This window comes from Callorhinus ursinus, unplaced genomic scaffold (genome assembly GCF_003265705.2).
Source record: "Callorhinus ursinus isolate GAN/ISIS: 27379988/994484 unplaced genomic scaffold, GSC_fseal_2.0 scaffold34, whole genome shotgun sequence".
In the NCBI taxonomy this organism is placed as follows: domain Eukaryota; kingdom Metazoa; phylum Chordata; class Mammalia; order Carnivora; family Otariidae; genus Callorhinus; species Callorhinus ursinus.
The window spans coordinates 12,682,759-12,696,960 of record NW_027397096.1 but is presented as its reverse complement, the minus strand read 5'-3'; the positions used below and the strand labels follow the sequence as shown (position 1 = coordinate 12,696,960).

General features: G+C 37.1%; 1 protein-coding gene across 5 annotated transcripts in view; it reads left to right on the top strand.

Moving 5' to 3' along the window:
- The window catches only part of VMP1 (vacuole membrane protein 1), a 139,429-nt gene that overhangs the window by 103,184 nt on the left and 22,043 nt on the right, over positions 1-14,202 (top strand). For 3 of the 5 annotated variants that reach the window (XM_025851556.2, XM_025851557.2, XM_025851558.2), the window contains exons 8-10: positions 3,657-3,737; positions 7,353-7,469; positions 14,093-14,154. In XM_025851556.2, coding sequence (XP_025707341.1) covers positions 3,657-3,737; positions 7,353-7,469; positions 14,093-14,154 — 260 coding nt within the window. The remainder of the gene's footprint in view (positions 1-3,656; positions 3,738-7,352; positions 7,470-14,092; positions 14,155-14,202) is intronic. The other 2 variants (XM_073879544.1, XM_073879545.1) reach the window with 2 other exon arrangements.

Below are 14,202 nucleotides of genomic sequence, written 5' to 3'. Positions count from 1 at the left end.
GGTGGCTCAGATGGTTAAGTGTCTGCCTTCGGCTCAGGTCATGGTCCCGGGGTCCAGGGATCGAGTCCCGCATCAGGCTCCCTGCTCCTTGGGAGCCTGCTTCTCCCTCTGCCTCTCTCTCTCTCTCTCTCTCTGTTTCTCATGAATAAATAAATGAAATCTTTAAAAAACAAAAAGTGTTCCCACATATGTCCCACTTGGGAAATACATTTATAAAAAGTGTGTTGTCTTTAAAATAAAATTTTTATAGACTTTTTTCTTTGTTTTACTTTTTCTTAGAAATTGAGTACCATCTTACCACTCATTAAGATGGATTTGCTCTGAAGATAGCAAGGGCTGTAAAGGAAGGCATTTTTCCGAATTTATATTTTTAAATCTTGGGCTGTAATAGTTAAAATTTCATAACTCATTTATACTCTAATAGTACTGTTTGATATTTTTAAAATTCAAAATATATCTATTAATTATGGCTTACCAGTTTTTATTTAGTGCTTCTAATGAATTACAGTTTAATGACTTGGGGATTGATTGTGTAAATTATTAAAAATAAATGGAATTGTAATTTGTTTTAAAATAAGTTATATAGGAAAACTGGTTTCATTATATATTAAACAGTTTTTAAATCAATAAGATCAGGGAGCCCGATGCGGGGCTTGATCCCAGGACTCCAGGATCATGACCTAAGCCGAAGGCAGACACTTAACCGACGGAGCCACCCAGGTGCCCGAAAGGGGAACCCTCTTTCACTATTAGATTTTATTTATTTATTTGACAGAGAGAGAGAGACACAGCGAGAGGGGGAACACAAGCACAGGGAGTGGGAGAGGGAGAAGCAGGCTTCCCATGGAGCAGGGAGCCTGATGCGGGACGCGATCCCAGAACCCTGGGACCATGACCTGAGCCGAAGGCAGATGCTTAACCGACTGAGCCACCCAGGCGCCCCTGGTGTAGCCACTTTAGAAAACAGTATGGAGGGCGCCTGGGTGGCTCAGTTGGTTAAGCGACTGCCTTCGGCTCAGGTCATGATCCTGGAGTCCCGGGATCGAGTCCCATATCGGGCTCCCTGCTCAGCGGGGAGTCTGCTTCTCCCTCTGACCCTCTTCCCTCTTGTGCTCTGTCTCTCATTCTCTCTCTCTGAAATAAATAAATAAAATCTTAAAAAAAAAAAAAAAAAGAAAACAGTATGGAGATTCCTCAGAAAGTTAAAAATAGATCTACCCTGCACTCCTACAATTGCACTACTAGGTTTTTTTTTTTTTTTTTTAAGATTTTATTTATTTGACAGAGAGATAGAGCATAAGTAGGCAGAGCAGCAGGCAGAGGCAGAGCAGGGAGCCTGACGTGGGACTCGATCCCAGGACCCTGGGATCATGACCTGAGCCGAAGGCAAACACATAACCGACTGAGCCACCCAGGCGCTCTGCACTACTAGCTGTTTACCCAAAGGATACAAAAATACAGTTTTGAATGGGTATATGTACCACAATGTACCATTATAGCATTATCAGCAATAGCAGCATTATCAGCAAGAGCCATGCTATGGAAAGATCCCAAATAGCCATCAACTGATAAATGGATAAAGAAGATGTAGTGTGTGTGTGTGTGTGTGTATAATGGGAATATTACTCAGCCATCAAAAAAATGAAATCTTGTCATTTGCAATGACATAGATGGAGCTAGAGTATATTGTGCCAAATGAAATAAGTCAGTCAGAGAAAGACAAATACTATATGATCTCATTCATATGTGAAATTGAAGAAAGGAAACAGATGAACATATGGGAAGGGGGAAAAGAAAAAGAAAAGAGGGAAAGAAATCATAAGAGACTTTTAACGATAGAGAAAAACTAAGGATTGATGGAGAGAGGTGGGTGGGGATGGGTTAGATGGGTGATGGATATTAAGGAGGGCACTTGTGATGAGCCCTGGGTGTTTTATGTAAGTGATGAATCACTGAATTCTACTCCAGAAACCAATATTGCACTGTGTGTTCACTAACTAAAAAATAAGAAAACACTTCTATCTTCATGGAAGAAAAAAATCAATAAATCAATAAAATCAGTGTTTCACATTTAATGCAATAGATGCTGCTGGCCTAAGAAGAAAATTAATCTTTAATTAGAAATCTGAATAAAAATAGAAAGTTCTCTCCATTGCAGTAGTTCAGTTTGTTTAAAAGTATTAAATCTTGGGGGCTGGCTCGCTCAGTTGGTAGAGCATGCGATTCTTGATCTGAGTTGTGAGTTCAAGCCCCACATTCGGTGTAGAGCTTACTTTACATAAGTATATATATACTTATATTTATATATAAAATCTGATTATAGTTGACTTACTGAAAAAGGAAGACATCCCAAAAAGAAAAATTCTGTCTTTGGAAATAAATTGTAAAATTACAAAACTGCATTGTAGAATTTAGTTAATGATTGACTTTGAGAGCCGATATATTTGAACTTGAAAGTGTTTATCTTAACTATTAATATTTTTTAAGATATACCTTATTGGTTTAATTCCTTTGACTTTCTCACCATCCTCAACAAGTAAGTTGGAGGGAATTTGTTTTTGTTTTGTTCTGTTTGGTTTTTAGTAAGCTCAGTGCCCAACTTAGGGCTTAAACTCACCACCCTGAGATCGAGAGTCCCATGCTCTATCAATGGAGCCAGCCAGGCATCCCCAGATTGGCACTTTTAAGGGAAAAAAAAAACAAAACGTGTGTGTGTGTGTGTGTGTGTGTGTATCTATATATATAGATATATATAGATATAATTGTAGCATCAACATGAAGGAAAAAGAAAATCATGGAAATACGCTGGCCAGCCAAATGCATGTTTCAGCATGGGAGATAGCATAGTGAAATAAAAAGAGCACTGATTCAGAGTATAAAGGATCTGCTCTATTACACTGCATGATTATTGAAAGGCTCGAGTAAAACATTTCTGAAAATATTTCATAAAACTAGCACAAGCTGTGAAATGTAAGATGTCATTTTGCTTTGGGGGGTAATAAATGCTTATTCAGTTATCGCCACATAACTGTTTTTTTCATCTGACTGGTGATCAGCAGAGGTCTTCATTGACTGTCTTGAAAAATCTTATGATTTTCGACCCTGATGTTAATCAGGGAGTGAGTCTGGCAAGTAGTAGAAGGAAAGAGAAAGAGACAAATGTGATAGGTCAGTATTTCCAAAAGAATGAGTTGGTTTGGGGTGCCTGTGTGCCTCAGTCAGTTGAGTGTCTGACTCTTGATCTCAGCTCAGGTCTTGATCTCAGGTTGTGAGTTCAAGCCCCACACTGGTCTCCATGCTGGGTGTGGAGCCTACTTAAAAAAAAAAAAAAGAATGTGTTGGTTCATACTTAGTTTATAGCCTTTTGTTCATCCCTAGATAATCCAGAGATAATCTGAAAAATAAAGTAACAGTGTTTTGGCTTATGCTTGAATTGTGGTAAAACGTTATCTTTAAGAGTATAATTGTTCTATCAAGATTTTTATTTGCATATTTTCTAGTGCAACCTTCTGTGATTTTTTTTAAATCATTCATCAAAAGCAATGATTAAGTGAATCAGGTTGTGAGATATTTAATATTATAAATCCTATAAAGAGCCATCTTTCATTCTTCCTTATACTTTTCATTAATGTTTTGATTATCCTCCTTTTATACAGGACTTTGCTTCCCGGGCTAAACTGGCAGTTCAAAACCTAGTACAGAAGGTTGGCTTTTTTGGAATTTTGGCCTGTGCTTCAGTAAGTGAATTGTATTAAAAATGAGAAATTCCAATAAATGGTAGATTTATATTTTGATCCAGTTTGTTTTTAAAGACAACACACTAGGAAAAAAATAAAGATGACACACTTGAGTGAACAAAAATGCTATCACTTTTAATGAGTATGTAGTTTTATTAATCGTTCATCTTACTCATCAAATGAGCTGTTTCTGTTGGATAAGTTCATATCTTGTTTATTGACTTTAAATATTTCATCTTGCCATTGATGACTTCGGACCTAAATGGCATGTTTCAGTAAGAATACAAGAGAAAAAAAGAAAGAAGATTCATCCTTTCCATGAAGAATTTATCAAATGAAGTGGATTTAACCAAATAACAATGACTTCTTTCTTTCCAGAGTTATAGATAAGTAGTCTTTTTCCAGAGTTTCAAGCATTAGTTGTAAGGAAGAATTCATATCAAACCTGTCTTAAGGGATATTTACAACTATCAAGGTAATTGAAACCTCTCGGGCAAAGTTAAGTGCATCTTTGGCTACAGTGAACTAAGAAGCCACATATGTCAAAAATGGAGCTAATATCTCAAACTGTAGTTTGTGAAATTGACATTCCTTCATTAGTCGATGTTTATCCTGGTCCTTTTCTAATATAATAGAAACAGTTATATTTGAAATGGAACAGTTTGAACAGAGTTTTCTTTGGTAGCCTATACACAATTTTTGGCAGTTTGGTGGTAGATTTGGCCAGTATAACTAGGTGCACCTAGTTGATATGATAAAAACTGCAACTGTAAGTATAATTCACAAAATTATTGTCTACTGACACACAGCTCCTTTATCAGTTATGTACTAGAATGTGAATTCATCTTTGAGTACTCCTCCCTTAGCAGAGCACCTGGCCAAAAAAGAGGACATTTGGTGCCAAAATTTCTAATGTGATGTGAACATTCTAGATATACTGTAAAATACACATGTGCCTTTGACCCTGGCAATATTAGAAATTTTCATAATCTAATTTTTCTTTTTAATGTAGAAGCTCTTTTTCATAATATTGACCTCAATTATTTAAGCCATTTATATTATAGCATGATATAGTAGAAAGAGAATTGGCTTTGGCATTCCTAAACCAGTTTTGCCTCTTATTAACTCTGTAACCTAGTCAAGTTACTCTTTGAACCCTAGTTTTCTAATTTTTAAAAAAGGGCAATAAGACACTGCTCTTAAAGGCTGATGTGAGGATTTAATATATGTGAACTAACACAGTGCTTAGAACATAAATGTTCCTACATTTTTTATTGTTATTTGTCAGCTACGATTCAGTCACTGAGTGTTTGGAATAAAGAGGTGAAAGATACTCCCTTTCCTCAAGGATCCTGAAGTCTAGTGAGGGAGACCATTGAAATACAAGGATAAGTTGAAAGTGCCATGGAAGTCAGCAGAATGGGGATTAAGCTGAGAGGCCTAATGGATAATAATGTCCTTACTTCAGAGGCTAAGCGAACAAGCATGGGAGCCACATTGCCTGAGTTGAAATCCTGCTTTGCTGCTGAAATCCTTCTATCCTGAATAAATTGTCGAAACTGTCTGTCTCACTTTTCTGTAAAGTGAGTGTAATGATATCATATAGCATTGTTTTGGGATTAAGTTGACGATGTAGAAACTTCAGAAAAGTACCTAACAAGGCAAAGCATTCAAGAAAAATTAGCTTTCAGGGCGCCTGGGTGGCTCAGATGGTTGGGCGTCTGCCTTCGGCTCAGGTCACGATCCCATGGTCCTGGGATCAAGCCCCACGTCCACCTCCTGGCTCAGCAGGGAGCCTGCTTCTCCCTCTCCCTCTGCCTCTCCCCCTGCTCATGCTCTGTGTATCTCGAATGAATAAATAAAATCTAAAAAAAAAAAAAGATAGAAAAGAAAAATCAGCTTTCATTATTCCTGGGGAAAACACAGAGTACCTTCAATTTATTAAAACAAAAAATAGTATTCTTTGGCACTCATCTATCCCTGTGTCCTCACTGCTGAAAATACACTTTCTATACTAGTCAGTCTTCTTTATATTTGACTAGGAATATTGATAGATCAATTTGGCCTTCTAGGAACTTTTTTCTAGAAAATTTTTGATACTTAAAGTGTTGAAAGCATATATACTTCATTTAAGTTTATTAATTATTTTATTACTAACATTCAAACTAAGATAAATAAAACTTCTAGTTGAGGGAACATTTCAAAGCTACTTAGTAGTTCATTTAATCCCAGTCTTCCTTTCTGTGTATTTAGTCAACAGTTGAAAAAAAAGAATAAATAACATGCACATGAAACAATAAATTCACTGATTATGCTCTTCTGAGGGTATACAGCATACACTGAGGTGTCCAACATGTTTAGCAAATTCTAATTTTTAATCTCTGCTTTACATATCTTATATACTTTAATTTCTATTTCAACATGAGATAGAGCCTGATAATAAAGGAAAACAAAATTGTAATCCATGGAATTATGAGGGTCACATGAGAAAATATAAAAAATGATTGATGTAAAGCTGTGCAAATGGTATTGTTATTAACATGATTGTAAGACAGATGAAATTGCATAAAACATTTGAATTTGGATGAGAAAAACAAAACTGAGTTATTGAATCCAAGTGTTACAAACAAAAGAATATTTGAATTCTAATTTAGTCATGTAATTATTTTTAAAAGAACATATGTGACAAATATCTTTTAAACAAGTAGGCTTTTCTTTTAAATTTCAAAAATGAAATTTTATAAATTAATTGGCTTCTGAATGGTTCTGCCAACTGCCACAAGGACAGAGTGCTTCTATGGGAGAAAAATGGGTGAAGTGCTCAAAAACAGCTTGTGGTTTCTTTGCATTTTTACATGAAATTGTCTTTCAGCATTCTTGAAATGTGGGAATGTTTGGAAAAGGTATTTGTTGTGAATCACTTCTTTGTCTGGGACTGAGTATTCAAAACATCTGAATCTATGTGCTCATATTTCCACACTTGATTTTCTTTTTAAAATATATTTACACAGCCCCACAGCCTTGGGCTGTCATGCAAATGATGAGATTTGTGTGTGCAAAATACAAACTATGAATTTTTTTATGTTGAAGAATAAAAGCACATCTACATATAAATGTATTTGTAATTTTTATAAGAATGCTTGCTGTATATATGTGAGTACTTTCTAGATAATATTCTTATTTCAAGCTGAAGATTTTAGAACCCTAGTAACTACTGAAATAATCTTAAGGCTTTTTCTTCATTTTACCTCAACTTAGACACAGCTACAAAATGGCAAAGTATCTGCCGAATGGTATTAAATTCCTGCAGGTCCATTAGTTTTATCCAATTCTAATGTGATTTTTTTTTAAAAGTATATTTATGGGGTGTTAGCTATAAGTAGTACAAGCAACAGGACAGCTGGGTTTGCTTTGAACAGCAACCTGAAGTGAATATGAGACCCAGCTTACAGAAACAATACTTGCCTAACCTTCTGAACAGTCTGTTATTGATCAGGGAACCTGTACCTGTCTTTGCCATCAAAGCAAGGCTTAAAGCATGATTCCACATACCTGTAGGTGATAAAATTAAACTGTTCCTTGGATTATATATTTTAACTTTTTTTTTTTAAATAGATTCCAAATCCTCTATTTGATCTGGCTGGAATAACATGTGGACACTTTCTTGTACCTTTTTGGACTTTCTTTGGTGCAACTCTGATTGGAAAAGCAATAATTAAAATGCATATCCAGGTAAGGATACCCTCTGATTCACTGCCTAATGATGATGAGCCCATTAAAAGGCATTAAAACTTAATTCCTTTGCTCATCCCAATATGAATTAGTAATATTTTGGTTCTGCTTCTGTTAGTTGGTATCTTACTTGGGTATTTAACCATGGAAAGTCATTTGGAGGTTAGTGAATTTGGTGCTGGTTTTCCCTGTCCCTACTGGAAAATTGTGCCCCTTTAAGACTTTTCTCCTTGTTTTCTTTCTTTCCTTCATTTTCTTCTCTCCTTTCCTGTCTTTTTTTTTTTTTTAAAGATTTTATTTATTTATTTGAGAGAGAGCGAATGAGAGCCAGAGACCACGAGAGGGAGGAAGGTCAGAGGGAGAAGCAGATTCCCTGCCGAGCAGGGAGCCCGATTTGGGACTCGATCCAGGGACTCCAGGATCACGACCTGAACCGAAGGCAGTCGCTTAACCAACTGAACCACCCAGGCGCCCTCCTGTCTTTCTTTATTTCACTTTTTGCCTTGTGAAACTCTTCATCCAAGACTATTATCAAGCAAAAATAGGAAAATGCACATCACTTTCACATACATAGTCCAAAAATGTCATATTTTTACTGACCCATGAGCTGAGAGAAGACGGCCTTTCGCTAATTCTACTTTTCTTCCATACCCCCCAATAATACTTTCTCTCAAGGCACCAATGTCCTTTACAGAAAGCCAGCCAGATGTTAGTGTGGGAGAGAATGGGGAAGAAAGGGGTCTCTGAAGAGGTGAAGAGCTGTGGGTTGTGGTTAGAGAAGTGAGAATCTGCTATTGTTCCAAGCCAGTCTTAACAAAAACCCTAGGATAGATACATGTATGTGTGTATATATAAGTCTATACACACACACACACTCACACACACACACGTATATGAACAGAGGAGAGAAAATTAAGGGAAATGAGTATGTGCTTCTAGAACTGTGATATGAATTGTTTCCTTTTAAAAGGGCAAATCTCACTAGGAGAAAATACAATTAACCTGAAAAGAATTTCTTAACGAGTGAGTTTTGCAGCACAGAGGCATTCACCAAAGGAAAGGCAAGAGCAGTGCCCTGGTATGATGACTTCAAAATTAAAAGCACCTTTGTCGCAAGTTTCTTAACACCTCTCTAACTTCAGTTCTTAGAAGAGAATGAAACAAGAAAACTTCAGCTGCTCCCACCTGCCCAGTTTCTAATGTTAGATTTTGGCATTTGGGTTGAGTTGATTGAGCCTGTCCTCTACTTCCCTGCGTGAGAATCACTCACGACTCCAAGGACACTCCTCCTTCAAGGAATATATCTTCTCCCACTTACATTAAGTATATTGTTCCATGAAATGAGTTTTTTAATATTGGAATGCTAGTTACTTTGGTAAATATTACAGTACCATATTAGAATTTTTCAAATAGGGCCACCTGGGTGGCTCAGTCGTTGGACGTCTGCCTTCGGCTCAGGTCATGGTCCCAGGGTCCTGGGATCGAGCCCCGCATCGGGCTCCCTGCTCCGCGGGAAGCCTGCTTCTCCCTCTCCCACTCCCCCTGCCTGTGTTCCCTCTGTTGCTGTCTCTCTCTCTCTGTCAAATAAATAAATAAAATCTTTAAAAAATAAATAAAATAAATCTTCTTAAAAAAAAGAATTTTTCAAATAATAAAATACTATGGCGAGTAGTAAACTATTTTGCAGTGTATCAAGATCATTTTTTCTGGGGCGCCTGGGTGGCTCAGTCATTAAGTGTCTGCCTTCGGCTCAGGTCATGATCCCAGGGTCCTGGGATCGAGCCCCGCATCGGGCTCCCTGCCCCATGGGAAGCCTGCTTCTCCCTCTCCCACTCCCTCTGCTTGTGTTCCCTCTCTCGCTGTGTCTCTCTCTGTCAAATAAATAAATAAAAATCTTTTAAAAAAGTAAAAATTAAAAAAATAATTTTTTCTTTGATCTTTTCATTTCTTTCTGGGGAAGAAGGAAGCTATCATTTTGCTTTTTAAAAATTAATAATTATCCCTTGAAAGTATTAATACCTAAGAAACAATAATTATTATTATTTTTTTAAAGATTTTATTTATTTATTTGACAGAGAGAGAGCACAAGTAGGCAGAGTGGCAGGCAGAGGGAGAGGGAGAAGCAGGCTCCCCGCCGAGCAGGGAGCCGGACGTGGAGCTCGATCCCAGGACCCCAGGATCATGACCTGAGCCGAAGGCAGCCGCCCAACCAACTGAGCCACCCAGGCGCCCCAGAAACAATAATTCTTTTAATTCCCTTCATAATAGCCACTTTTCTGAGAATCTGTAAGCTTTATGCACCCAGCTTTGTGTAGTAACTTTCTTTATAAATTATAGTAAAATTTATTATGCTAAGAGTATTCTATAGTGATGGGCATTCAACTTACCAGGTTTTTCACTGCAGAATATTAAAAATAGTATATTTTTTAAACATTCTCAGTTTTTTTCAAGTTACGATAATGCTTAATTTTTTTATATGGCACTTCACACTTTAAAGCACTTCGTGTTTGTGAGCTGATTTTATTATAATCCTCGGATAGAGAAATGACTACTCCCATTTTATAATTGTCAAACTTAGAAGGTTAATAAGTAAAGTAAATAACAGCTGGAATTTGAACACATGTCTTTTGGCTTCAAGTTCAGTGTTCTTCCCATTCTTTTACATTGCCTTCTAAACTATAAATTATTTATGTGATTAAGGAAACTGAATTGTTTAAAGCCTGCTATTTATCAGGACCTATGCCAGGCAGTGTGCACTGGTCATCTCAGAACAATCCCATGAGATAATTATTATCCATATTTCATAAATAGGAGAACTGAGTGTTAGAGAAGATAAAATACATGGCTAAAGCCCTGGAATTCAAACGAAACTCTGTAAATTCAAAGCTATACCCTTTATGTGTGTGGAAGGAATAAAAGAAAGCCAAAATCTTTTTGAAAGCAGAGAATCTGAGTTCCTTCACTAAACTGAGACCATGGGATATGTTTGCTGTGTTCCGTTGTACCAGGGAGACATACTTTATAAAGGCATGTCACTTGATGTACATCCAGATGTAGCTCAGGGTGACAAACATTTCTCATTCTTTGGGTAAACAATAGTAGTGTGTAATATAAATGTTTTAACTATTTCTGAAGTAATCAGAGGGAAACCACACACAGATTTTTCTGTAATCTAATAGTAAACCTATCTTCTGGCTCTTTTCTCGTTTTCTTCAGCCTAAAGTAAACAGCCAAAAATATTATTTTTGATATCTTGCTATTTGTTAAACTTCCCCTAAAAATTTCAAAGTAGCCCACTAATAATATTAGATTGGGATTTCCAAAGTCAATGTACTCAATACTGCACATACCCTATAACTTACTTACCATGTGTATTGTTTATTGCCTCTTTACCTTTCCACCACAGACACATACGCAGAAATAAATATAAGCTCCATGAAGGTAGAGAATTTTGTCTTTGACTCACTGAGGTATTTTAGTGCCTAGAATATCATATGACATGTAGTAGACGTTCAGTAAATTTTTTTTTAAGATTTTATTTATTTATTTATTTGAGAGAGAGAGCACATGAGGGGGGGAGGGTCAGAGGGAGAAGCAGACTCCCTGCCAAGCAGGGAGCCCGATGCAGGACTCGATCCTGGGACTCCAGGATCATGAGTTGAAGGCAGGAACTGAGCTGAAGGCAGTTGCTTAACCAACTGAGCCACCCAGGTGCCCCAGTAAAATTTTTTTTAAGATACTATTTTTAAGTGATCTGTACACCCAACATGGGGCTCGAACTCAACCCTGAGATCAAGAGGCGCATGCTCTACCAACTGAGCCAGCCAGGTGCCCCACTCAGTAAATTGGGTTTTTTTAAAGATTTTATTGATTTGAAAGAAAGAGTAAGCGTGAGCAGGGGAAGGGGGAGAGGGAGAGAGAATCTCAAGCGGAGTTTGTACTGAGTGTGGGGCCCCACACAGGGCTCGATCCCACAACCCTGAGATCATGACCTGAGCCAAAACCAAGAGTCAGACGCTCAACTGACTAAGCCACCCAAGCACCCTGCCCTATTCAGTAAATTTTTAATAAATGAATTTAAGATTTTTCGTTCCATTAAAGAACCTTCTTTTATAGATAGTTTCTTCTTTGTTCATTCTGGCACTGTTAGTTCCCTACACCCATTTTTTTTTTTACCTACTCAACCCTTTCCTCTGCACGCATGGTTGAGTGGGCTGTTTGGTGGCTGGTGCCTTTTGTTTATTTGGTAGAATCCCCACTCAGACCTCTAGCCTGAATGAGATGAGACATATGTTCTTAAATATCTGGCACATTTATGTCTTCCCAGCACAATGAATTTTCAAGCTGTTGCATATAAAAAGAAAGTCTTGTTTTGTTTTCAAGCAATGAAATTATGCAATTATCTGGGCATTGGCTTATTTTCAATGTTAGGAAATGATGGTAAGGAAAACTCATGGTGGTGAAATCACTGAGAGGCAAAACTCTTAGCTCTAATTCTTAGTGAAAGATTTATAGCTCCAATAACTGGCTTTTCTGGAAACTAGAAGGACCCCTATATATTAATGCTTTTCTCCCTAAACGGTCTATAACAATTGTCTATTTGGCTTCATAATCTTCATACACCATTTGTATAACACTGTTCGTGAAATCATCATCCATCTTGTACCTGTTTTTGACATGTGCTTGCTTTTTTCATGAGATAGGTAGTGTCTTTTTAAAATTAACAGATACATAAACAGGGACACCTGGGTGGCATAGTTGGTTGAGCTGTCCTACTCTTGGCTCAGGTCATGATCTCAGGGACATGGAATCGAGCCCCATGTCGAGCTCCACACTCAACACAGAGTCTGCTTGTCCCTCTCCTGCTCCTCCTGTAGCTCTCTCTCTAAAATAAATTAAAAAAAACTTTTAAAAAAATAGATACATAAACACCAAAAAAGACTGTGAACTTTTTTTTTTTAGTCTTACTTCCTTACACATATCCAGCTGTGCAGCTGCCAGTGTCTCTGTTAACACTAGGACATTTCTTAAGAAAATGTCATTGCCTTATTAGTCTTCTATCTGAAATAATATGCTTCAGTCTAACTTAGCTACTTTCCTGAGATTCATAATGGGTGGATAAAAAGTCTATTGTTATTCATTTTATTTCTCTTCACTCCCTTTTGGTTGCATAGGCTAAGGTTATTATTTGACAAACAGTAACAAAAATGTAAGCAGTCATCAGGAATTTGGAGAGAGAATCTAGAATTACTCATATTTAATAAAAGAATTATCAGTCCTTTAGACCTAAACTTTAGTATCACCTTCTTGAATCTCCTATTAATCCTACTTATATGAACTTTCCTTTCTCTGAACTTGTATAATACATTTTTACTACTGTCATGTATAGTTTATGTATATATATAAAACTTATCATCTTTCTACTATGTATAGAAAAATTTTTTAATTTCTTCAGGGCAAGGGGCAGCTGGGTGGCTCAGTCGGTTAAGCATCTGCCTTCAGCTCAGGTCATGATCTCAGGGTCCTGGGATTGAGCCCCACATCAGGCTCCCTGCTCAGCGGGGAGTCTGTTTCTCCCTCTGCCCCTCTTCCATACTCCTGCTCTCTCTCTCTCTCTCAAATAAATAAATAAAATCTTTTTTTTTTAAAGATTTTATTTATTTGACAGAGAGAGACACAGCAAGAGAGGGAACACAAGCAGGGGGAGTAAGAAGGGGAGAAGCAGGCTTCCTGCTGAGTAGGGAGCCCAATGCGGGGCTCGATCCCAGGACGCTGGGATCATGACCTGAGCCTAAGGCAGACGCTTAACAAATGAGCCACCCAGCTGCCCCTAAATAAATAAAATCTTCAAAAAAAATTTTTTTCAGGACTTTCAAGAAGTGTCTATTTCCCATTTCATGTTCCCTGAAAATCCATAAAAATGCCTCATGATATATATTACTTTGAACATTTATTTAATTGAGTTGGGGATATTTGCTACCTTTTAGCACTAAAGGCATCTTTACTTGTAAGGTATCAACATCTTTAATTAATGGAAAGTACCTCAGTAACACCAAATTGAAAATGACCCAAGTCTGATAAAGATTCTCAATAACCTGTTGATGTTTTTGCTTGTACAGTAAGTCTAAAAGTCCAAGATCACTCAGGGTCTAAGAATGAAACTTTAATGCTAATTTCTATAAACTTTCTATAAAGGATGTACAGGCTTTTCAGGATCCTCTGGATTAGATTTAGCCCAGTGCTCAGGCTGATCAGCTTTAATTTCAGTAGTGGGGGCTATATATGGGAACCCATGACTTCAGTTTATATACTCCATTCTAAGATACATAGTACATGTGGAATGTCCACCCAGCCTTGGGTTTCATGACTCACATTTTTCCCTCAGACGTGGTCATGTATCCTGTAAGACTAGAGCTGTGCTTAAGGAAAAACATCCTTAAAATACAAAGTAGGTAGCATTTGTTAGGCAAGTGGTGTTTTTGTTTTTGTTTTTTTAAAGAATTTTAAAAATTGTAATCGGGGCAGGACCTTGCCTCTTTAGACTCTTACCAGAATTATGAATTTATATTGAGGTTTTTTTCTGATAACAGAAATACTTATTTTAACTGTTATTTTCTTTACAGAAAATCTTCGTTATAGTAACATTCAGCAAACACATAGTGGAGCAGATGGTGGCTTTCATTGGGTGAGTAATTCTTTGTGGATTAATATTAATGTCATCACTGTTCAAATA